The 24,125-nt window shown below is 38.9% G+C and overlaps 1 protein-coding gene across 4 annotated transcripts in view; it reads right to left on the bottom strand.

Annotated features, from left to right (window-relative positions):
• LOC139714881 (uncharacterized) overlaps window positions 1-21,036 on the bottom strand; it is a 35,265-nt gene extending 14,229 nt beyond the window's left edge. For 2 of the 4 annotated variants that reach the window (XM_071626536.1, XM_071626544.1), the window contains exons 1-3: window positions 20,941-21,036; window positions 14,218-14,351; window positions 12,706-12,885 (exon numbers count right to left, since the gene is read on the bottom strand). In XM_071626536.1, the coding sequence (XP_071482637.1) occupies window positions 12,706-12,885; window positions 14,218-14,251 (214 nt within the window). In that variant the 5' untranslated portion in view covers window positions 14,252-14,351; window positions 20,941-21,036. Of the gene's footprint in view, window positions 1-2,433; window positions 2,470-12,705; window positions 12,886-14,217; window positions 14,352-20,940 lie in introns of those variants that run through there. The other 2 variants (XM_071626532.1, XR_011709770.1) reach the window with 2 other exon arrangements.
• Between the last annotated feature and the right edge of the window lie 3,089 nt (window positions 21,037-24,125).

Below are 24,125 nucleotides of genomic sequence, written 5' to 3'. Positions count from 1 at the left end.
AAGTTTAATATCATTTCAAAGCTTACAGCTTACCCTTCTGAACTATCACTAGAAAAGGAGAAATTCATTTTGGGATACAATTTGTGGGTTTTGAGCTGGGTGGTCAAAATCGGTAACACAGGTTCTTTGATTGATAAACTTTAGTAATAAAAAGAAATGATTGATTGAAAGTATGTTTAAAAGTTGTTGTCTTGAATATAATGGAAGGAGACTAATCATACTATAAGGTGACTGCCTATATGCAAAAGTTCATTCACAAAAGTGAGCATAAACCACCTAGATAGGCATGCATGATGGTTATAAATTGTTCGTTATTCCAAGGGTTTATTAATCCGAAAATGAAATCAGGTTTGTTGTTCCAAAGGCTCATTAATCTGAACATGGTAAGGTTCATTATTCTGATGGTATGTTAATCTGAAAATGAAATAAGGTTAGTTATTACACACCTCCTTTTCATCTTTTGATTAACACCCCACAATTCATTTTCAAATTAACGAACCTTCCGAAGAACAAACCTAATTTCATGCTTGGATTAAAGAACCTTCTGAATAAGGAACATTTCATTTTGGGGTTTACAAACTTTGGAATAAACAATCTTTTAGAATAACACCACAGATGTTTGGATTACAAACCCTTTACAATTTTCGGATTCACAAATCTCTAGGTATAGGGATTTGTGCATTTTGGAATAACAAACCTTTGGAATAATGAACCTTATTTCATTTTCGGATTAACACACCTTCGGAATAACGTACATTATCTAGCATGATTGCTAGTTTGTAGGACACCATATAATATTGTGATGGTAAACAAGCGAGATTAAAGCATAGTGTAGTAATTGCAGAGCTGATAGTGTAATTTGAGCCAAATATCACAGATGCAAACAAAAGAAAAGAGGACAAGGCAAGTGCCAAACGTGTCTCGCCCATTCGTGTAGAAGAAATTAATGTTTTTCTATATCCTGGAAGTTCATTGACCCCGACTATGACCTTTGACTTTGAGGTGACCTTCAACTCCCCAAGGGACATTTACCAGCCAAGTTTTGTCACAAACGGACATATGGATCAAAAGTTATGAGCCATACTTGAAACGCACCGTAAAAACTTAACATTGGGCCCTAAAAGTTTGTTGACCCCTGTCTGTGACCTTTGACCTTGTGATGATCTTCAGCTCCCCAAGGTTACTCAGTTGACGAGAGCCACCCAGTCATATTCCTATCGGTACCATACTCCAGAACTGAATCACATCGCCATTCGTTCTTTCCAAGAACTGTAAGGAGCTGGAATTCCCTGTCGACAGATTGTTTGAGCACGATCTGTAGGATCATTCCGTAACCGACTAACGGTTGATCACAGTGGTTACTTATTTTCTTCAAATTTGTTATGTGCTTGTAAATATCTGTAAATAAATTGTATTATAATGTTAATAGCACAGTCTGCATGAATCTTCAGCCTAATGAAGGAGGCAGACTTAATCAGAAAAAGAAGAAGGGACATTCACCAGCCAAGTTTAGTCACAAACGGACATATGGATCAAAAGTTATGAGCCGTACTTGAAACGCACCATAAAAACTTATCATTGGGCCCTAAAAGTTCTTTGACCCCTGTCTGTGACCTTTGACCTTGTGATGACCTTTAACTCCCCAAGGAACAACTATCATCCGAGTTTGGTCACAAACGGATATATGGATCAAAAGTTATGAGAAATAATTAAAACACGCTGTAAAAACTTAACATTGGGCCCTACAGTTCATTGACCCCTGCCTGTGATCTTTGACCTTGAGATGACCTTCATGTTTGGTAAAATGTGCAACTTTGCATAACCACTCTTCCCTCCAAGTTTGATTGAAATTGAAGTCCTCAGTAGAGAGTTATGTAAGTTTTTGTAGCGTTACAGATGGACGACAGACGGACAGATGCCACAGGCGATCCCATAGTTTCCCCACACCTTTGGTGGGCTTGACAAAAACCATATCATGACAAATGTAATACTAACACATGCAGCAGCCAGCAGGAAAGAAATGAGCTGAGCATAAACAATGACCCATGACATGCAAGAAGACTTCTAAAGTTGCTACAATTACAGAATTCTGATTTGACTTGGCATTCTATCATATTCTTCTACAAGCCAAGAAGTGCCCTAAATTTTATCACAAGGGCATCCATCACCTGCCCACCTTCATGTGAAAACCTCCACAGATGGGGAAAAAAACAACAACTAAATTCCCATTGTTATTTGTGTGGAAATCATGAAACGCTTTTCCACATTAAACAATTGTAAATGTGCATTGGAACAAAGAGTGATATAATTACAAACATGTTAGTCTTTTAAATCATGTACAGAATGTTGTCAGCGGTGATGCTATTCGTGCAGGAAATCATATGAATTTGTATGCAGATTTAGATGGTCATCGTCTAAACTGTGGTACTATACCTCCTGATGTTGTGGTCAAAGCAGAAAGCCCTGATACTGGATAGTGAACACAAGAGATAGGTATGTTGTAATTGCAGAGTTGACAGTGCCATTTCAGCCCAATATCAAAGATTAAACAAAAGAAAGATACAAACTTTCACCTTTTTTTTTTTTTGATAACCCAGGGTACAGCACTGAAAACAAGGAAAAGTAGAGTTACGCAGTGCGTAATATATGTCCCCGCCGGAAGTAGCATTTAGTAGCAAAATGTACAATATAGGTAAAAAGATCAAGGTCAAAGGTCAAAGAAGTCAAAGGTCAAAATTCTGTGTAGAAGTTTTGAAGCCCTCACCTAGTGCCATCACATAAAGCAAACGGAATCGAAATCGGGTTAGAAATGGCGAAGGAGTAGCATTTTGTAGCCAATGTACAATATAGGTAAAAAATCAAGGTCAAAGGTCAAAGAAGTCGAAGGTCAAAATTCTGTGTAGAAGTTTTGAAGCCCTCACCTAGGGCCATCACATAAAGCAAACGGAATCGAAATCGGGTTAGAAATGGCGAAGGAGTAGCATTTGGTAGCCAATGTACAATATTGGTCAAAAATCAAGGTCAAAGGTCAACGAAGTCATTTACAAGGTCAAAATTCTGTGTAGAAGTTTTGAAGCCCTCACCTAGTGCCATCACTTAAAGCAAACAGAATTGAAATCGGGTTAGAAATGGCGAAGGAGTAGCATTTTGTAGCAAAATGTACAATATAGGTCAAAAATCAAGGTCAAAGGTCAAAGAAGTCAAAATTCTGTGTAGAAGTTTGAAGCCCTCACCTAGTGCCATCACATAAAGCAAACGGAATCAAAATTGGGTTAGAAATGGCGAAGGAGTAGCATTTTGTAGCCAATGTACAATACAGGTCAAAAATCAAGGTTGAAGGTCAAAGAAGTCAAAGGTCAAAATTCTGTGTAGAAGTTTTGAAGCCCTCACCTAGTGCCATCACATAAAGCAAACGGAATCGAAATCGGGTTAGAAATGGCGAAGGAGTAGCATTTGGTAGCCAATGTACAATATTGGTCAAAAATCAAGGTCAAAGGTCAAAGAAGTCAAAGGTCAAAATTCTATGTAGAAGTTGTGAAGCCCTCACCTAGTGCCATCACTTAAAGCAAACAGAATTGAAATCGGGTTAGAAATGTCGAAGAAGTAGCATTTTGTAGCAAAATGTACAATATAGGTCAAAAATCAAGGTCGAAGGTCAAAGAAGTCAAAGGTCAAAATTCTGTGTAGAAGTTTTGAAGCCCTCACCTAGTGCCATCACATAAAGCAAACGGAATCGAAATCGGGTTAGAAATGGCAAAGGAGTAGCATTTGGTAGCCAATGTACAATATAGGTCAAAAATCAAGGTCAAAGGTCAAAGAAGTCAAAGGTCAAAATTCTGTGTACAGTTTTGAAGCCCTCACCTAGTGCCATCACTTAAAGCAAACGGAATTGAAATCGGGTTAGAAATGGCGAAGGAGTAGCATTTTGTAGCAAAATGTACAATATAGGTAAAAAATCAAGGTCAAAGGTCAAAGAAGTCAAAGGTCAAAATTCTGTGTAGAAGTTTTGAAGCCCTCACCTAGTGCCATCACATAAAGCAAACGGAATCAAAATCGGGTAAGAAATGGCGAAGGAGTAGCATTTTGTAGCCAATGTACAATATAGGTCAAAAATCAAGGTCAAAGGTCAAAGAAGTCAAAGATCAAAATTCTGTGTAGAAGTTTTGAAGCCCTCACCTAGTGCCATCACATAAAGGAAACGGAATCAAAATCGGGTTAGAAATGGCGAAGGAGTAGCATTTTGAAGCAAAATGTACAATATAGGTCAAAGGTCAAGGTCAAAGGTCACAACTGAAATTCTGTGAAGTTTCAAAGCTCCCATGTAGTGCTATCATATAAAGCAAACAGAATCAAAATCGGGTTAGAAATGGCGAAGGAGTAGCAAATTGAACATTTTGATCACACACGGACGCACAGACGGACAGACAGACAGACGGACACACAGACACACACACGTACGGAGCCCGTTTCATAGTCCCCTGCTCGAACTCGTTCGGCGGGGACAAAAAAAGATAATTCAACAAAATGGCAGCTTTCTCATTGTTACCCCAGGGTACCTAAAAACTGCATCATGGCAAATGTAGTACTTACCCACACAGCAGGAAAGAAATGAACTGAGCATAAACATGACATTTGGGATATTTTGTGTAGTGTTTGATGGTTTTTATATGACCTTAATAGTATATGTTACTCATGAAATCTGCAAAAGATTTTTTTTTTTTATTGAAGCATCAAGATCTCATGTTTATGTAAAGAAAACAATGAGAATTTGGGGTTTACCTTATTGTGAATACATGATGTTAGATAATGTTAGATAAGATGTTAGTATGTGATGTTAGGATTTGGTATTGTTATTAGTGGGGTTTTTTAATTAAAAAGTTAAAGTGGAGTTTTTGGAAAAAGAAATGAATAAGATATAAAATCAATTAAAAGATTTGAGAGTAAGGAAAAGGGCAAAACTTAGGAGGGAGATGAGTTTAAGAATAAGGAGGGGAAGGGAAAAAGAAAGAAGAGTGAGAGAGGGAAAGATGGAGAGAAGGAGAGAGGAAAGCAAGGAAAAGAGAGTGAGTTAGTCAGAGGGAAAGGAAGAAGAAAACAGAAGAACAAAACAAAATTGTATTAAGATAGAAATGTCAGTATTATAATAAAATACTGCATACAGTTGAACCTCTATTATCCGGCCTCCCTTTATCCGGATCTCTCTATTATCCGGACGCAATCTCGCCGTGATTTTTTTATCTTTTTTTAATGATTACGGGAGGAAAGGGGGATTCCCAACTCCTTGAGAACAAACACACATGAATTACATATACTTGATACATTTCTTAATAATTATTTAGGTAAATCATCCCAAGAATTCATAAAAGAAAATGATTTCATTCTTGCAAACACGGACCTCTATTTTGGGGTTTGTTACTGAGTGTAACAATGAAAAGGTTGCAGTATGCACATTACTACATGTGGTACTACAATGGGCTACATCAGTACATGTGTATGTATATGTACATGTATGAAGCATTGAGTCTCCCGTATCCGGCCAAATCCCTTATCCGGATGAGCCCCGGTCCCGACTTGTCCGGATACGAGAGGTTCAACTGTATATATGTTCTAATTTATTTGTGCACCCTGGAGAATTTTTTTTAAATCTCATTAATTTGTTTGTGGGTATGTAACTGTAAAATTGCGTGGTCTTGTATCATGCAAGATGTATTGTACATGTTATTCTCTTGTTGTTGTTGTTGTTTTTTGTCTTTGTCTTCTGTCTTATCGAGGAGACAACCTAGGTTTTTGATGTCACATTATTTATTTCAATACAATAAAGAATGTGGAACAAACAAAATAGTGACAGTAAAGTACAACATATAATGTTCAATATGTGTTATGGCTGAATATAATCATAACAACATAACACTTTCAAAATGGGTGAAAATGTAGCAATAATTGCTACCTGTGAGATGAAGGTACAGTTGTGGGCGGTGAAAAGAGGGCAGATAATGACAGATAAAAAAGGGTGATACAATAAAGTTGATATGCACAACAACTAATCAATCTGAACTGAACGTACAAAACAAACATTACCATTATCACATACAATGTATCACAACTATTTCCACGCAAACACTTCACATTTTGCACAATGCACTTTTTTTCCCCTTTTTTTTCTTCCCATTCTCTCTCTCTCTTTATCGCCACTCAGTGAGCGGTAACTTGAATATCATATTCTCACTTTGGTGTATTGTTTAGACAATTATTTCTGAGGCCATTGTCCTCGTCAAGCGTTAACTTATGAGAATGATCTCCTAAATTTCTGTTGCATCCAGAGCTCTTTGAACGTCATATGGGATCCTATGTTCGCATTAAAATGTCTGTTCATTTTCATTTTGCATTGAGTTTATAGAAAAAAATGTGGGATATTTGAATTAATAATTCATCTGTTTTAATTTTCAGATTCAAATCATACTATGTTCAATTAGTTTGTTCAATAGACTTTGTATTTCATTTATATGAAAAATAAATTTAGAAATAGAATAAAATCAATCAATCAACAGTCACTTACATCTAGACTGGTTATATTTCATTGATATTAGAGGTATAAACATGCAGTTCACTTTCATATCGATTTTCAAGACTAATAAGAGTTCCTAGTAGCCTCTTGTTTGCTCTGGTTGATGTTTGCATTTTTTCACAGTCTTAATACAATCTGTTTTTTCAATTCAAATTCAATTCAAATTCAATCCAAATTCAAAGCTTTCTGCATTGAACATATCATAAATGAAATACACCTTTTCTGTTCTTTTTTTTAATACAACGTACTATACCTAAATCTTTTTTTAATGTGTATGATGGACTGATAATGAAATAAAAAGACATGTTGATTTAGATTATCGTGTAGGATAAAGGAACAAATTTATGGTGATCTGACTGAATTATGGTAGAATGTGCAAGGGAGTTGGAACAAAGAAGGCTTGCAACTACTAAACACATAATTGCTTGAAGAACTGACAGTCTGATACTAAAGACTAAATAGTAAACATTTCTCTCTCATGATCTATTGCTTTAAAAGAGATTTCCAGATGATTTTTAGGCTTTTGTGTTTGAACCTCCATAGATTAATTTGTACCAGGTGCAGTTTCAGAATTTTTAGTGATTAGGATGAGGAATCAGAATGTTTTCAAAATTCATAACAAATCTGAAGGATGATGACATAGCAGAATTACATGAAAACTAGCAGCACCCGTGGAAATCCACGGGTCTGAGGGGTTTTATTTTTTTTTCTCATAATACGATTTTGCACATTTTTATTGAAGAAATAAAAAGAAAAGTCTTCTCATTCTTTCGTTAATTGTGCTGTCTTCTAAATGACCACCCTTCCCAGAAATTTTATAATACATTTTTGTAGTATATGCCAGGCTATCCGGTCCATTGGTAGGGATCATTCCCGCCACTACTTGCTTTTATTATAAAACTTGAGTTTCGAGGGGTTATTTGCACCCGTTGAAGTCCAACAGTTGTCTTGTTGCCCCTCACCCCTCCCCCCCCCCCTCACGCACACACACATTTCCATCTCCGCAGGGCAAAAAACAAAAACATTCAGGGAAAAATTACCAAAAACGCAAATGAGATTCCCCGAAAGTTCTGCCCACAGGTTGTTCCCGTTGAAACGGGAAGATATTAACACTATGACTTTGATTACCCCCTGCTCTTGCATCGATCCACGCGGGCACCCGCGGGAATCCACGGCTGGTCTCAAGGCCTCGGTTTGTTTTGTGTTTTTTTTTTTCATGTTTCTTTTCCCCACGTTATGAGAGAAAAATAAGATATTTTCGTCTTCATAATTTTGCTCCCTCCTTGTTGTTTTTAATCACCAAAACTTGGCTTGATATATCATATCAATATAGAACTACATCTGCTTCAGATTGTACATTATCATAATTAATATTAGGCCTACAATTATTGCTCCTATTATTGTTATTATTATATCATTATTATCATTATCCTTATCATTATTATTATTATTATTATTATCATCATCATTGTTATTATTTGGGGAGGGGGAGATCATAGTCATCAGGTTTAATAGGCACCCGTGGGAGTAGGTTCTCACGACCTCGTATTTTTTTCTTTAATATTTTTCCCATGTTATGGAAGAAAGAAGAATATATACATCACTGCATTCGTCTTCATTTGCTCCCTCTTTTTTTGTCACCAAAACTTGGTTTGATAGACCATAGAACCACACATTCTATTTCCACTTGCAATTTTAAAAATAGGCGGTCGGCAAAGCGAGGTTTTCCTCTACGTCCGCTCATCTTATGAATATGTATGATTACAGCAGCTCTGCAGTAAACGAATGGACACAGCTGCGCGTGTAATCTGATATGTAAGGGTACGATCGGCAAATATATTTAGCCGCGTCCTAAACAGTCTGCGTACAATGACACCGGACTTGAGAGCAAACGGCGAGCAAACTAAAAGACGTACCTGAGCTGCATATAGTATTCTGCAGTTGTGCAAAATACAATTACATAACCAACGTTCGTTGTTTTCATTTGGGGACGCCAATAATGGCGAAATGTACGTAAATGCCCTTGTAGTCCATGTCACGCACACACAGATTCGTGTAACCATCGTCAATACATTCAGTACACGTAACAGGCGGAGGCAAAGGTACATCACAAAACTATATACACACAGTGTTATATGTAGAGTGTGTATAGAGTTCTGCGAGGTACATTGTGTGTGTGCGTGCGCGTCCGCCGGAAGATGTCAGAGATTTCGCTGCACCATCATCTTTAGTATCCCCCAGTGTCTCTGCAAGCTAAAAGATGGAAGATCGAGAAAGCAGGAGGCCAGCGCAGGTTACGTGAATATTGAAACGCTCGGCTCTTTCGTCACGCACAAAAATGCATTATGCATGTAGCTAATTAATTTTTCTTTTTCGTCCTCGACGTCGACACGGAGGCGGAGAGGGGACGAAACCCACGCCATTCGATGTAGGATACTCTCCTGCGGCCGACGGCACCGGTCGCAACTGCCCGGAGCCGACGGCTCGGGAGGAGATAGAGAAACCAGCAACGCCGAAATAAAACAGGAAATACATAAGGCCGCGACAACAACAACAACTTCGAGTATTATAGTATAGGATGTTTGATTGGGGGTTAAGAAATCAGAATAAAAATGGAAAGCATGAATTCTATCTAGCCAGGTGAGCTTGTTAAGCAAGTGGTATTGTAATGGAATGACACTGCTACATTACTGGAATATGTGAGGCTCTATGTCATTGTCCTTATTCAGTGTATTGTGTTCGTGGTTTGTCAGAGTATTGGTTTATCTGCTCTAGGACCACAATAATTCCACAAATCTATACATGGCACTTCATGATGTGAATATATGCGACCTGCTGCAACAAAAGGATCCGAAAGTCGGGGGAGGGCAATTTTCTGAAAATGACATGACATTATTCCCTTACCCTTCCGCTCTAATGTCATACAACATGACTCATAACAGTACTCTGTTGCGGAGATATGGATGATTTTATTAGCACATGTTGAGGGGTTTAACAAATCAGCATTTCGAGAAAACTGTCATGATCAAGTGGAAGCAAGACAGTTTTCACCGTTTGACAATAGAAGGTACACTCCTAGCAACCTCCGCGATGCTCATTCAAGCTTAGCGCCAGCAGTCTACGCACGACCAATCAGTAACCAGGATGCCACGCACTGACCGATGAGATCACTCCCTTGTTGCTAGGGGCGGAGTCTAGCTGCAGCGCTAAATCCAAATCTTCGGACACATTTCTTTCCTGTTGAAAGTCGGAAAATCATGACCCAGAAAAATGCTATTGTCTCGCCTTTCCTTTGATCATTTAGCTTCGAAATTTCAGCAGATGGTAGAAGATACATTAGACTACAAAATAAAGTCAAAAACAGAAATCCGAATGTTTTGACGGATTTTGATGATCTGACTTCTAACTCGATTTTCTCGGCTCACCTGTCAACGACTTTAGGATCCTTTTGTTGTAGCATGTCACATAGTGACATATCAATTGTCTGGAATGCCCCTTTAAGCCTAGCTCACACCTTTGCGTTTGGAGCCTGCGTTTGGAGCCTGCGTTTGGAGCTTGCGTTTGGAGCTGCGTATTGCCCGAACGCAGTCTAACGCAGCTTAACGTAGTACTACGCAATGAAACGAGCTAATACGAGGTCAATACGCAGACTAACGCAGAGGCTTTGCGTTCTAGCTCGCTAGTTTGAAATTTTTTCAAACATCCGCAACTGAACACAAGATCAAAATTCATACGAGCTAAGACGAGGGGCAACCAGCTAATGCGAGCAAGGATGAGCGACAATGAGCGACAACGAGCTGCTTAACGCAGGCCAACGCAGCTTTACTTTGAACTGCATTTCACTGCATATGGTTGCGATACCTGCTCGCTTCACCTCGCATAACCTCGCTTTAGTTTGCATTACCTCGCTTTAGCTCACATCACCACACTCTATTCCTGGTACTCTGCTCGCATTAGCAAGGACCGTTGCGGATGTAGCTCACTACATTGCGAATCTAGCTCGTCCGTCGCTCGCTCCCCCTTGTTCCTCCTCGCCTTACCTCGTTCCTCCTCGTTCCTGTTCGATGCTGCTCGCTTTAACTCGCTATGACTGCGTATATATCTGTGAATACAACATCTAGTTTGATTTAATTAAAATTCACTTATTTGAAGTAAGAAACACAACATGCTTATCAAATCATGAAGCTTTTGTAATGATAGTGTGCTTCCAACGACATCCGATCCAAACACATCAATTTTAAAAACGCCTCTGAGTTCCCCGCTATTATTGTAGATTTTGTGGGCAATCCTGTTTTTCTTGAAGTGTATTACCACACATATATATCGCAGAAAAGTAATTTTGTGTGTGTGTTTTTTTAACCATGCAGTTACATGCTCTGTTCAGTTCTCAACAACTGCAGGTATATTAGCAAGGTTGTCATTCCTGCTATGGTGACCATGGGCAAGCCATTTAAAAAAAACCTGTAATGAAAATAATGTCTTGACCAAAGCTACATCTAGGGTGACCTTATCAGGACAAGTTGAATTCAGACCATAAAAACAACATCAGAATCGAGATCATTTTACCCAGAAAACCTCTAATATACATTTTGAAAATGATTGTGAAATGTTATCCTTTTTCAATGCAAAGTAACTTTTGAATTTCAGATGGTGGCCTTATTGGATTTGGCCAGAATATGGCCGCCCGGAGGGCGCCCTTCTTGGCGCCAATCAAAAATCGAAATAGTATGGTATGGGCAACATGTGTACCAAATGTGGTGCTTTTGGAAGAATTGAACCAAAAGTCCTTTGTGCCCCTCCCCCCCCAAAAAAAACCCTGCAAAATGTCAAAAACTTATATACCAGTGAAACTCTCTACGAGCTTGTACACAGCAGGGCGAACTGATACGCAGCGGAACGAGCCGGAATGAGCAACAGTCTAGTTAAAGCGAGTGGATGAGCAGTGAAACGAGGAGAAACAAGTTAATGCGAGTTGATAACGAACTAGAGCAAGATGCTAGTGAGCAACGAACGAGTGGCGAACGAGGTACATTGTACACGCGCAACGGGGCGAGCAATCTTCGTATTGAATCGTACTGTTACGAGCAAAAGCGAGCTGGAGTGAGGTGAAAAGCAATCTTAGGCAAGCGTAGGCAATCATTTTGTAAAAATATACGAGCTACAAAGCAACAATGTGACTGCTACAGAATATTTTGCCATGGAGTGCTGCGTTAAGGCTGCGTTCGACTCATGCAGCTATATGTATACGCAGCTAAAATTGCAAAGGTGTGAGTGGGGCTTTAAGGACTATCATATGCAGCACTGATTCTGAATATCTTGCAACACTAACCCTGCTGCCAGCAGACCCGAACCAGAGACCTCATGATTGTGGGTCCATTATACTTTGAGCTGAAACAGCTCCTCCTGAGGGGTCCAGAAGATACTTTATTTATACATAATGTGAATAAATTACCCAGTACCAGATATCAACATCCCTTTCATTCAGGAGAACTGCTATTGGATTTCTTGAGAAATTTTAGCAGTTTGTCAAATGAATGCATGTTTACCAACATGTGCATTCAAGAATTCTGGATCGGAATTCATGAAGAATGCTTCGATAATAAACAGAATTATATATTAGAAACACAAGTGTCATGATACCTTTGACAGAACATGTACTTTGTACTACAACATGCAGTACATATGACTAAGAGCTTCAACACTGCTGTATATATACACTGCTCATGTACTGTATACGCCATATATTTCTAAATTTAAATATGTCTAAATTTTCGCAAATTGGGAATTCCCAACGATTTCGCGAGTGGTTAAATTTGGGATCGTGCAGTCCTAATATTGAACAGAGAAGTGTACACATGTACGTCACATTCACATTGGGATCAGAGTCAATATTTTCGCATGTCTTTAATTTCGCGAATAGCACCTGACTTGCGAAATTCGCAAAAATAAAAACTCCGTGAAATACTGGACGTATACAGTATTTGAATGCTTTGATAAACATCAGTCTTCAATGGCAATGGTGAAACAGAAAGAATGCAAGGTGACAAAAACACACTGGTCTCCTGGTCTCGGGTATGGCTCCTTGGATATTGAATGAGGGCTAGCTTAGAAAGCAAGTTGCAGTACGGGCAACCACTTACCTGTTTTACGTGTTGAAAAATACACTCCACATGCGACAGCCACGATGACAATCACAATTCCAATAATGACACCAATGCAGATCCCTTTGGCCATATCCTTGGATACAGTACAGCAGCAGAGCTTCATCGTTTTACCAGTAGTTCCACCTTCTGGACTTGTTGAAACAGGATCATACTTGGCTTTTGGAATTAAAAAAGAGAGACAGTGTGCATGTGTGTGTGTGAAAGATGAAAAGGGCAAGCAAAAGAAGATTTCTGACAGATCTAATAAAACGAAGCAAATGCCACGCAACATATTTGTCTCGCCTACACAATTTGTGAAGTGTTTGTCAATGTAAGTTCATTGACCTTTTGACCTTTGATCGAATCAGAATTCAAGAATTGTTAAACTTGACTAAACAGCCATTTTTATGTGCAGTCTGTTATGTGAATTTGGTGGTCATTGCTCAAAACTGTGGAAAATTCAATAAAGAGTACACCACAGTACTTGGATAACAGTGCTCATCAGGTGTTCATCGACCATTTGACCTTTGACCTTATCGGAATTCACCAATATTCATACTTGATCCACTTCATAAGATAGTGTACCTGTGGTATGAATTTGGTAGCCATAGCTCAAAGCTATGGAAAGATATTCAGTACACCACAACACTGTGAGGACAGTGCTTATCAGGTAAAATTTATTGACCTTTTGACATCTAACCTTGTTGGACTTCGCCCATATTTGAACTTGACCAGTATGTTTACGTTATTTACGTGTGGTGTCAGTTCGGTGGTCATAGCTCAAAGCTTCATAGCTCAAAGCTATGGAAAATCATTCAGAAAACGCCAAATTGTTTACAACAAATTATAACGGAAAAGTGATGCCTACTTGTACATATCACGTACGTATGAATGTCACGCTACTCAAGCAAAACAATTAATTTATTCTAGGAAAAGGAAACTTTTAGAAAAATCATGTTCATCTTTAAAAATCCAGTAAGAAAAGATATTTTTGTTTGCTATGACAAGACATTAAAATCATGTCATTAAAGTCATAATTCATTAAAATGATAACCCATTCCTGAATAATCCTAGTACAGTCGTACTTATACCACATAATAGCCTCTTTCCCTCTACCTTCCAAGCCACCCCAACCCCCCCCCCCCCCCCACCCATTAGGTGGTCTAAAATAGGTTTGCAATACTGTACGAGCTGAAATTTTCACGGTGGTTTTATTTTCACGAATTTCGTGAATCTCCTTTGAACCACAAAAATAACAACATGCGAAAATAACAACGCGCGATTTCACGGTGGTTTTATTTTCGCGAATTTCGTGAATCTCCTTTGAACCACGAAAATAACAACATGCGAAAATAACAACGCGCGAATAACTAACTTCAGTTAGACCCTCGCAACTGTAAAATTAACAGCACGCAAAAATGTCCAAGTAGCAATTTGCGAAAATATCTGTACGCGAAAATTTCAGCTCGTACAGTAGTATATAAAATGATTCATAAAGGATTTTCCTACCTTTCAACTCTGTGCCATTTTCAACATCTGTCATGCTGAAATTACTCTCCTCACTCACTGATGAAAATGTTACAGTCTGTTATCAGCTGGTGTAGCACTCTCATCCAGCCTGGACTGCTCACGTATGTAGTATCCTGGAAATGTAAAAAAAAAAAAAAAGAATCATTACATTGATGATGATCAATATAATATACATGCAACATGTTTTTGCCTTTCAAATATGGCATATCATCTACATTCCCTGGGACCATAAATATGCAAATTACATCCATTCATTCAAGCAATAAAGAAAAAAACAACAACACACACACACACAACAGGGCCAAAATACTAAAGAACACACTCCTCCTGATGTGGGCTCATGAACAAAGCTCCAAAACAGAGACTAACAGAGCATTTGATAACCTACAATGTATACTCACAGCACATGACAGCTGATTACAAATAATAGACATACTGCCCTTAATTGACATTAAAGGGAAAATCCAGTCCAAATATAAATTAGCCTTATAAGAAAGAGTAAAATATTACGAGTTCAACAGTAAAATTTTGATCGAAATCAGGTGAAAAATAAGGAAGTTATGACATTTTGGAGTTTTGCTAGTGTTCAAGGAAGCAGTTCTTGAACAGTCAATATGAATATGCAAATGGCAGAATGAGCATGTCATACAATCTTACCCTCACAACTTGCCATAGAGTTTGTACATAAAATTTTGAATTTCCAGTCTTTTCATTCAAATGCAATTATGCCCGAGGCTCAAATCCTGATATTATCTAAATGATCACTATTCTGAAATTAATCAATTAGGAATAACATCATGTTTCAAACTTCAATGACAGAAACATTGAATTTCGTCATTTTTTGTACACCATCAATGGAAAACTGTGAGGTTATGACATGGTCACTTCACTCATTTGCATATTCATATCCACTGTACAAGAACTGTTTTGCAGAAATAAGGAAGACTTCAAAATGTCATAACTTCCTTATTTTTCATCCGATTTCAGTCAAATTTTTACCGTTGAGTTTGTAAGATTTTACTTTTTTTTTTATCAGACTACAATGTAACTTATTTTGGGGCTGGATTTTTCCCTTTAATACACACTGAGAACATGCATGCTCTAACAAAATATCAATGCAGTTCTCTCAAAGTCAACTATAACAATAACAATATACATAATATTCCAATTTGAATCTGTTCTAGAGTTGTAATATGCAGTTGGATTGAAACCATGTTTAGAATCTGCACATTATTGTATTACTGTAAGCTTTTATTCCACCTGATGGTGTGTCGTTTATTTCAACTCAATACAACACCATTGGAGACTATGCACCAGGCCAAGCTTAGGAGGCTCAAGAGATGGAGTCACTGTAAGTCATACATATGTATGCCCTATAGATCCCATGTTTGATGCTGCAAGTCAAAAATTGTTGCAGCTTGTGCCAAACTGGAGCTTTACTACAGACAGGAAGACAATAGATTCACGTCTTATTGCAGAATGACTAGGCACTCTGATGTCTGGTATTGGTAATTACTTCTTGCTACAATGTATCACCACAAAGATAAGACGCCCTTTCTCAAAGTCTACACTTTAATAAGCTTGAACAACTTTCCTGATCTCAAATATCATACCTTCAGTTCACTCGCGTCCCGATCTATCTGATTCAAACTCAAAGTATCTTTCCGAGATACGAGATGACGTGTACGTACGTGTAAGCCCGACCGGCTTTCACCGTCCCGACTGCCTCTGCAGCGCAGCGGCAATAGAGTTACTAGCTAGGCAGCGGCGGGCCGGAGCAAGTGGTCGCAAGCCATGCTAAAAAATGCCAGGCCTGTCAGACAGCTGCAAGCATTGCCATCTCTCTCGCTCTGCATTGCATGCCCGCATGTGCAAGCAAAATGGCGCCGGAAGTGCTCCCAAGCGAGCGCGGCGTATGCGTTGAAAACGTACTGTATTACAGAACCTACATCATATTGCGTATCGCGTCATGGCCTACTGCCTAACGTCGTCTGCTGCGGAGAGATCTTATGCGTGCGTGCGCTGCTGGAGTGTAGCAGCGTGGTCGATAGCATACAGCTCTATGGGGCATTCACATCACGTATAAACAACCAACATGCCCTTTACAATGTGGCCTTGGTGCCCCTCTGACTGACCTAAGTGCCCTTTAATGGCGGGCCTCTTGGAAAAAGTGCCCTTTTCTAAATGGCCTTGCCCTTCCAAAATCCTATTTCGAGGCCTGATGAACCATTGACGTAAACACAGGGATGTGCAAACAGAAATTGGGCAAAGACTGATGAAATCAAAATCAAAACTACTGTAAAACAGAATATATTCGCGGCACGAAGATTTCGCGAATCGCAGCCGATGGCCTGTCTCGAAGCATGAAATTTTCGCGAATTCCAACAGGCATACAATGCATAGTACTGTCTGTGTAGGCAAGAATTTTTGTGTAAATTTTAATTTCGCAAATGTTGGCGCTCGCGAAATTTGCGAAATTAAAATGCCACACGAACATTCCTCGTTTTACAGTACATGACTGCACATGTCCGGGCACTAATCTGACATGTTTTTAAATTTGTGACGAACTACAGTGTAGGTCTATACTAGCTCAAAGAATCATGCAATGAAGTGGAAAAGTGAAAATACTGGTTTTCCAAGAGTTCAGAGTTTCAAACATTTTCACAAAATACAGCTCTGATTTCAGATATTTGTGAATGGGATGGACTTTTTTTTCCATCATTAGGGGAAAACTTCAGTCATGTGGCAGATGAATAGTCAAGCAAAACATATCCAACATTACATTCAAGTTTTCATTCCAATCTTCAGATTGCTCAGAAAGATGGCAGCTTCAAACACAAACATTAAACTCATAGGCTCAAGTGGACTTTCTGTGGTTCTCTTTTGGGCATCCATAGAAAACTGAAAGCTGTTTGAATAATTAAGTTCACAGCCAGTTGGAACTCCATTTCTTGAATATGAACCTCCTTGACCAATATTAAACATCAATAATCTCCTAGATATTCAATTGCTGGATTCCATATGGAGAGCTGCAACATATAAATCAGCTTTACATTTTATTTTCTGTGTGATTGTTTTTGTTTTAAACCAGACATTTTAATTTGTTGTGATTGTGTATGCCTGTACTAAGCCACTTGCTGTCACTCCCTCATTACTCGCTGTTGTTCGCATTAGCTGGTTGCTACTCATATCCACTCATGAATAAGCAATTTGCCTATCGTTGAGGGCAGCAGACAATTTTTGGCACTGGGCGCAGCCATGAGGTGTCTTAGCCGACCCCCCCCCCCTCCTCTCCCCCACCCCCTGGGCAACATGTTTATCGCGCACTTGTAACAAAGGTTCGCGCACTAAGCAAGCATTCGCGCACTCAGTACGACACGCCCATTGGCTAAAACAACCATGCATCAGTTTTTCATTCCGTGCCCGGAAGGGGGTGGGGGAGAGGGGTCGGCTATGACACCACGTAATGGCGCTGCCCATGCCAAAAATACATATAGCGCGTCACAGAATCGGTCAATAACAAGCACTAGCTTGCGATGATTAAAACAGAAAATTTAAACTAGCAAGCAACTAGCGCAAGTCTTTATTTGAGCTCATCTGTGTACATAGTACTGTAAAACGAGGAATTTTCGCGTGCACTTTAATTTCGCAAGCGCCAAGATTCGCGAAATTAAAATGCAAGCGAAAGTTCTTGTTTACACTATATACATTGCACGCCAGTGGCACTTCGCGAAAATTTCATGCCACGAAAAAGGCTGTCAGCTCCAATTCGCGAAAATTTCATGCCGCGAATATATCATGTTATACAGTATATAGCGAGCATGTTTCATTGTGCTTTATTGGGTATGACTGGATATTTCACTGAGGCAATACAAAACAAAATGCAATCTGAATACGCAAAGATGTGACCGTAGCATTACCTACATGTAGGTATTGGGTGATTTACTGAATTTATTGACTGCTCCACTGCACTAGTCTCAGAGACTTCTGATCTGGAGATTCTCCCGCCTGAAACCCCTAGCAAACGGGAGACTCCAACTTGATGTCCTCGAAGCGCTTAGTTCCTTGTTGCCGGGGTCCAGCTCAAGGGTTCTACAATTTGTAGATGTTATTTCATGTTATATTCCACATACTAAGAATCTTGCTATAGGATTGGTCAAGAGCTGATCACGTGATAAAGAGTAGTTTTGCCCATCACGTCACCTGAGAAGAACTAGGTCACTTGATAGTACACAGTGCAACGCACTTTCCCTTCAGTGTCGCGCGGTGCGCGCAGCAAATTCATTGTTTTGTCATCAATAAAGACAGCTGTTTGTTTTGCTGATCTCTGGCAGTCCGAACAGTCTTAACGCGAGATGAGTAAGCGCAAAACAAAAGTGCGTTGCACTGTGGACTATCATTTAACTAGGTCACTTGATAGTACACAGTGCAACGCACTTTCACTTCGGCGCCGCGCAGTGCGCGCAGCAAATTCATTGTTTTGTCATCTACGCGCACACGTAGCCTAAGCCCTAAGGATACCTAAAGACAGCTAAAACGGTTTCAGATGTGGAATAAGATGGGAATTTCTAGGACCGTAGATGTGGAATATAAAGCAAATAATCAACTTCTGGTTTCAGGCAATGAGACAAACTATCACTTCCTCGGCGATCTGAATGTGTACGCTATCTTTCCTCAGCTGCGCTTCGGAAAGATAGCTACATCCAGATCGCCTCGGAAGTGATAGTTTGTCCCATCACCTTCACCAACGTTGATTATTTGCTTACTATCTAAGGCTTATTTTTCAACATAAGATGACACAAAGTAAGAAATCATTTCAAGCGGGAAAACTTAAATCTCAAGTGGGAGAACAGGAGATTTTGCAAAAATGGGCTTTCGGCGGGAGATCTCCTGTCGAAAGCGGGAGAGTTGGAGTCTCTGTAGTCTTTAGGTCTTTGATAGTAGGGTAACACCCCCAGTATTCGGTCACTTAAGCTTTTTTGCAATATTTTTCAAAATAAAATAATACATACATATATCATATCTACAGCAATGTATGTGAAATATATCAAATTTCTTTAATCTCAATTTTCATTTTGTTAAATATCACACAGAATTTCACAAAATCCGAAACTATATCACCTTGAAAATTCCCCAGAATACGGACACCGCGACCAGTATTCGGTCACGCAATATGCGTGTTCCGAGTCAATGCGTGTTCAAGGCAGCTGAAAAATGCGCCGTGCGCTACCTTGTTGGCGCAAAATTGCATCGGCGACGCTGCGGCGCCCGTTGGTGACCGAATACTGGGGAATCGGCACTTGCATTCAACCCTTGTACATTGAGACACTGCATCGGCACGTACGGAAATTTTGTTTTTCTTTAGCATTTTTGAGGATACCATCACACTCCAAGCTTGCGATAAGCAAAAAATCCCGCGAGAGAACGCCATATTTCTCGATTTTTAGCGCTTTTTCGGCGACCCGTACTCTTAAAAGTAGCGCCGATTCTGCACTTTTGACGGTAAAATTTGGGATTTTGGATGGATTTTTGGAGGGGGCTAAGGGAGTTTCCTGTTGTGAATGACTCTGAGTAATGTGCAAGTATGTGAATTGCTGTGATTTGCGTGTGTTGTGACAGCTGAACTTACTGGCTGGTGACAAGTGATAAGTGACCGAATACCGGTAGCTGACCAAATACTGGTACCATTACCCTACAGTTCTTCATTCTTTTTATTTCCATTGTTTCTTGCACTAATATTACGTAATAAATTGGATACAATGTATAAAATATTGTTCATGTAAATTATGTTCATTTGGAAGTTCTCCTGAGGGCAAGTAAAGTCTAAATAGCCTCAGAGTCAGAATAAAATCAGAGGCTGACAGACCACTACGGTAGTACCGGTACTAAGCATTGAATGCTTCTGGATCAGTTTGCCATCAGGCTGCCTAACTCCCTTCTTCAGTGAGTTTAGAGCCTATATTTATTAATGGAATACACTTCAGGGCATAGTTTATGAAAGTTGTCACCTCTGACGAGTTGTCAGTCTCTGACAATCTCAGTAAAATCCCTGGTTTTGTTTGGCTGAGAAGCTCTCGGCGTCACTGACTATGAGTAATGACTGTTACCATGGTTACTGTGGTAATTTTCAGAAACTGACAACTTGTCAGGGCTGACAAGTTTCATGAAACGGTGCCCAGAAGTTTAAAGCCAAGAATAATAGTCATTTCGACATGCTACAATGCAGCAGTAGTATCTAGTTTAGATCTAGGGCTATCCTAGGTTTTAGGGGGCTAATTATATCAGGCTTCTACAAGTGTATCTGTACTATTTCATAACCCTACCTAATGCCGGTCGCTGCATGTGCACCAATCACAGCGAGTGGTTGACCGAAAGATCGGTCTGTATCTGGTCGTTCGGGCGGGGAATGTTCCGCGGAGACTGCGTCTGGCTTCACGGATAAATTACTAGTACTGTATATCAGGGAGGAGAGCGATAACGTCAAAGAAATAAAAGACTCCTCCGTCCAGACAGACGATTTTTCTTATCTGTCTGATCTAAGCGAGTGGCTGCGCATGGCGTCCTCAACATCCACTAAAAGCAGCCACTATCAACGCATGTAATTTATAGTCAGCTGTTCCATTGCTAAAATCTCTGAAATTCTCCAAATTATTACAATCACAACTCATATTTGAAGCATTAGAAACAGGCAAGAATACATACTGTTCGTACTAGGCTGCTTTAGTCCTCCTAATTATGCGATTTTCTTTCAGGAGCTGCACCAAATACCTACTGTACTGCGCCAGTGGTGGTACAAAGAGCTAACGTTAGAGGTCACGCCAGCGCCAGAAGAGGTTACGCCAGCGCCAGAAGAGAGGTTCACGTATTTGTGTTGATCATTGAACAGAACGAACGTGCAAGGCTCTGTGTGGGGTGTACGTGTATACCACACCCCTGTGCGCGCGCTGCACAAAGTGTGGTTCGTGTGTGCGTGCGGGGTGAACGGACAATAAAACGGGATTTCCCCGAATGAGTGATGAGGGTCCGGGTGCACAACCACATCCGCTACTAGTATTGTATTGGAATTTGGAACCACAACAAAGACTTCGATCATGCGAGGTGTCAGAAGGTCAACGTTGCCATAGATATAACATTACATCGCACATTGTACCTGGTAAAACAGCCAAAAACCTTGGTGTGATATTCGATCAGAATATGGTCATGGACAAATTTGTTTCAGAGAAATGTAAATCAGCATCCTTCGCTTTATTAAGCTTGGAAAAGTTCGTCAGTTTTTGGATGTAAAGACCACTAGGAAGCTTGTTCAGGCTTTTGTTATAATGTCATTTAGACTATTGTAACAGTTTGTTGTATCTCTGACTCACAGTTACATAAACTCCTGGCAATTCATAATGCAGCTGCAAGATTGATCACCCACACGAAGAAGAATTCTCACATAACCCCCATTTTGAAACAGCTCCATTGGCTTCCTGTTCAGTCACGTATAGTTTTCAAGATACTGTTACTGACTTATCAGTGCCGCCATTCAATGGCACCAGAATATCTCAGTAAGTTCTTGGTCAGGTACGCTCCCTCTCGTAATTTAAGATGAACTCAGAAAAATCTTCTCCAATGTCCTGCTATCACAACAAAGTTTTATGGTGAGCGATCTTTTGCTCATGCTGCTCCCATGCTGTGGAATGCTGTTCCGTGTTATATAAAAGAAGCTCCCACAGTGTTAATCTTTGAAACTGCTCTTAAGACATTTTTGTTCAAAAAGTATTATGAATGAGTTTGGTTCTGCATTTATGGTACACACATTGTCCACTACATTTCCTCTTTCTACTTTCATCCCTCTCCTTTAAAGCGCATAGAGACACTACGGTAGTGATATGCGCTATATAAGCACTGTGTTATACATACAGTATATGATAAATTTGGGCAGGAGAGCCAAAACAGCCAAGAAAGCAAGTGAGACAAAAAAAAAAAAAATGATGCGTTAATTGGCTACGGAGTATGTGAAATTTGAGTATGTGAGATTCATAAGGGGTTGTGCATTTGGATTAGTATCGTGTTGAAGACCACGAGCTCTTTGGTTGATTAAAGATTTACCCCCTAAAAAGAGCACCACAAAGTTGTTTATAGCAAATCTGGTGAATTTTTAGATAAAAATAGTAAAATAAAAAATGTAGGGGCAGCAACTCTGCAGCTGAAGCTCATTAGCAATTTATGTTCATATAGTGACTCATCCCAAACTTCAATACTGTATTAGACAATTATTTCAAAAATATTTGCACTTTAACAATAAATTAACAATCCATGTCTAGTAACACATACAAACACACACACACACAGGGCAAAATAATACAAATTTTCAACAAAGAAAAAAAAAGCCAATTATAACCATAATACTTAAAAACTGACTGAAATGAAGAGCATTCCGTGTGGCATACAACATGGGAAATAACAAACATACTTTTTCATGGGATGTACACTCAGCAAAAAAAAAAAAGGTAAACACTCTTTCCAGTTAATATTTTTCATAGAAGATTTTGATAAAATCAATGTGTCATATACCATATCAAAGATTATCTAATTGCCTATCAACCTGGTAGGTTTATACAAAGGGAAATTTTACGCATGAGTGAACACATTCGTTTTTGTCCTCCAAGGCAGAAAAGTAAAAATTGCAGAATTGGACATATTGAAATTCATCTGCAAATGCCCTCCAAGATAGCAATGATAGCAAAAGACCATAATTTAACGCAATGAAAGACATGAATGCAACAGCAGAAATAAGTTTCCGTTCCCTTGTTTCCCTCTATATTCAAAACAAAAACATAGTGGGGAAACTGAAGGTGGAACATAAACATTTTCCATCAAATCAAACTTTAAATGACGTAGGGAGTAAGCCGTAAAAGTGATAAAATCGACTGAATTTCTTCATTTTACCTTTTAATTAAGGAATATAAGAATGCATGACACAAAGTCAGGAACCAAATATCGTTTCAAATTTTTTTAATTTGGAATAACGTTTCAAATTTAACTTTCTTTGTTACCATATTTTTTTTCTCTTATGTCTTTTGACTGAGGATTTGACAGAAGATTCTTTATTTTCCTCCGTTATTTTTTTTAACTTTCTTTATCTTTGGAGGGTTACAGAGACATCATATAGAGCATAGGTTGATTTTTATAAATTAATTTGCGTTTCTATTGTGTTGAATTAATCTTTTATTCTCATTATTATATGGAAGAGCAAATACGCTTGAATAACAACTTGTCCATTTTGCAATTTTTACTTTTGTGCCTTGGAAGAGAAAAACGAATGTGCTCACTCATGCATAAAGTTAACCTGTTTCATTGACATACTAGGTTGATAGCTACTTAAATTTGCTTTTAACACGGTATATAAAATATCATTCTTAGCCAGATAGTCTATGAGAAAGATGAACTTGAAAAAGTGTCTACTCTCTTTTTTTCTTTTTCTTTTTTTGCTGAGTGTATTTGGTACATATTACATACACATACGTTGTAAAAATAAAAGTAAACACATTTATGCAAAATGACCAGTAACAAAGATATCACATTGAATAGATATAATGAAATCAAAATTTACAAAAAAAATCATCCAGTATTTTACTTAACAAACCTTGCTCAAACTAGATTTTCATTCCGTTTCATAAGAAATAGAATTCAAAAATGGGAAAAAATGAGAAATGTATTATTGATGATATCATTATTATGGGGGTATTTTTGTCATGTAATTTCTCTTCCACATTTTGAAATATGTTACAAACTTGATAATTTTTGTAACTTGCATATGCCTTGTAATCTGGAAGCAATAATTACCGATCAAATGACAGAAGTTCATAAATAAAACTTGTTAAATACGTTTTTCAGCTATTTTG

Source organism: Diadema antillarum, unplaced genomic scaffold (assembly GCF_040938485.1).
Source record: "Diadema antillarum isolate AM-2024a unplaced genomic scaffold, OU_Dant_1.0 scf00000045, whole genome shotgun sequence".
Taxonomy (NCBI): domain Eukaryota; kingdom Metazoa; phylum Echinodermata; class Echinoidea; order Diadematoida; family Diadematidae; genus Diadema; species Diadema antillarum.
This window is presented reverse-complemented; position numbering and strand designations above follow the sequence as displayed.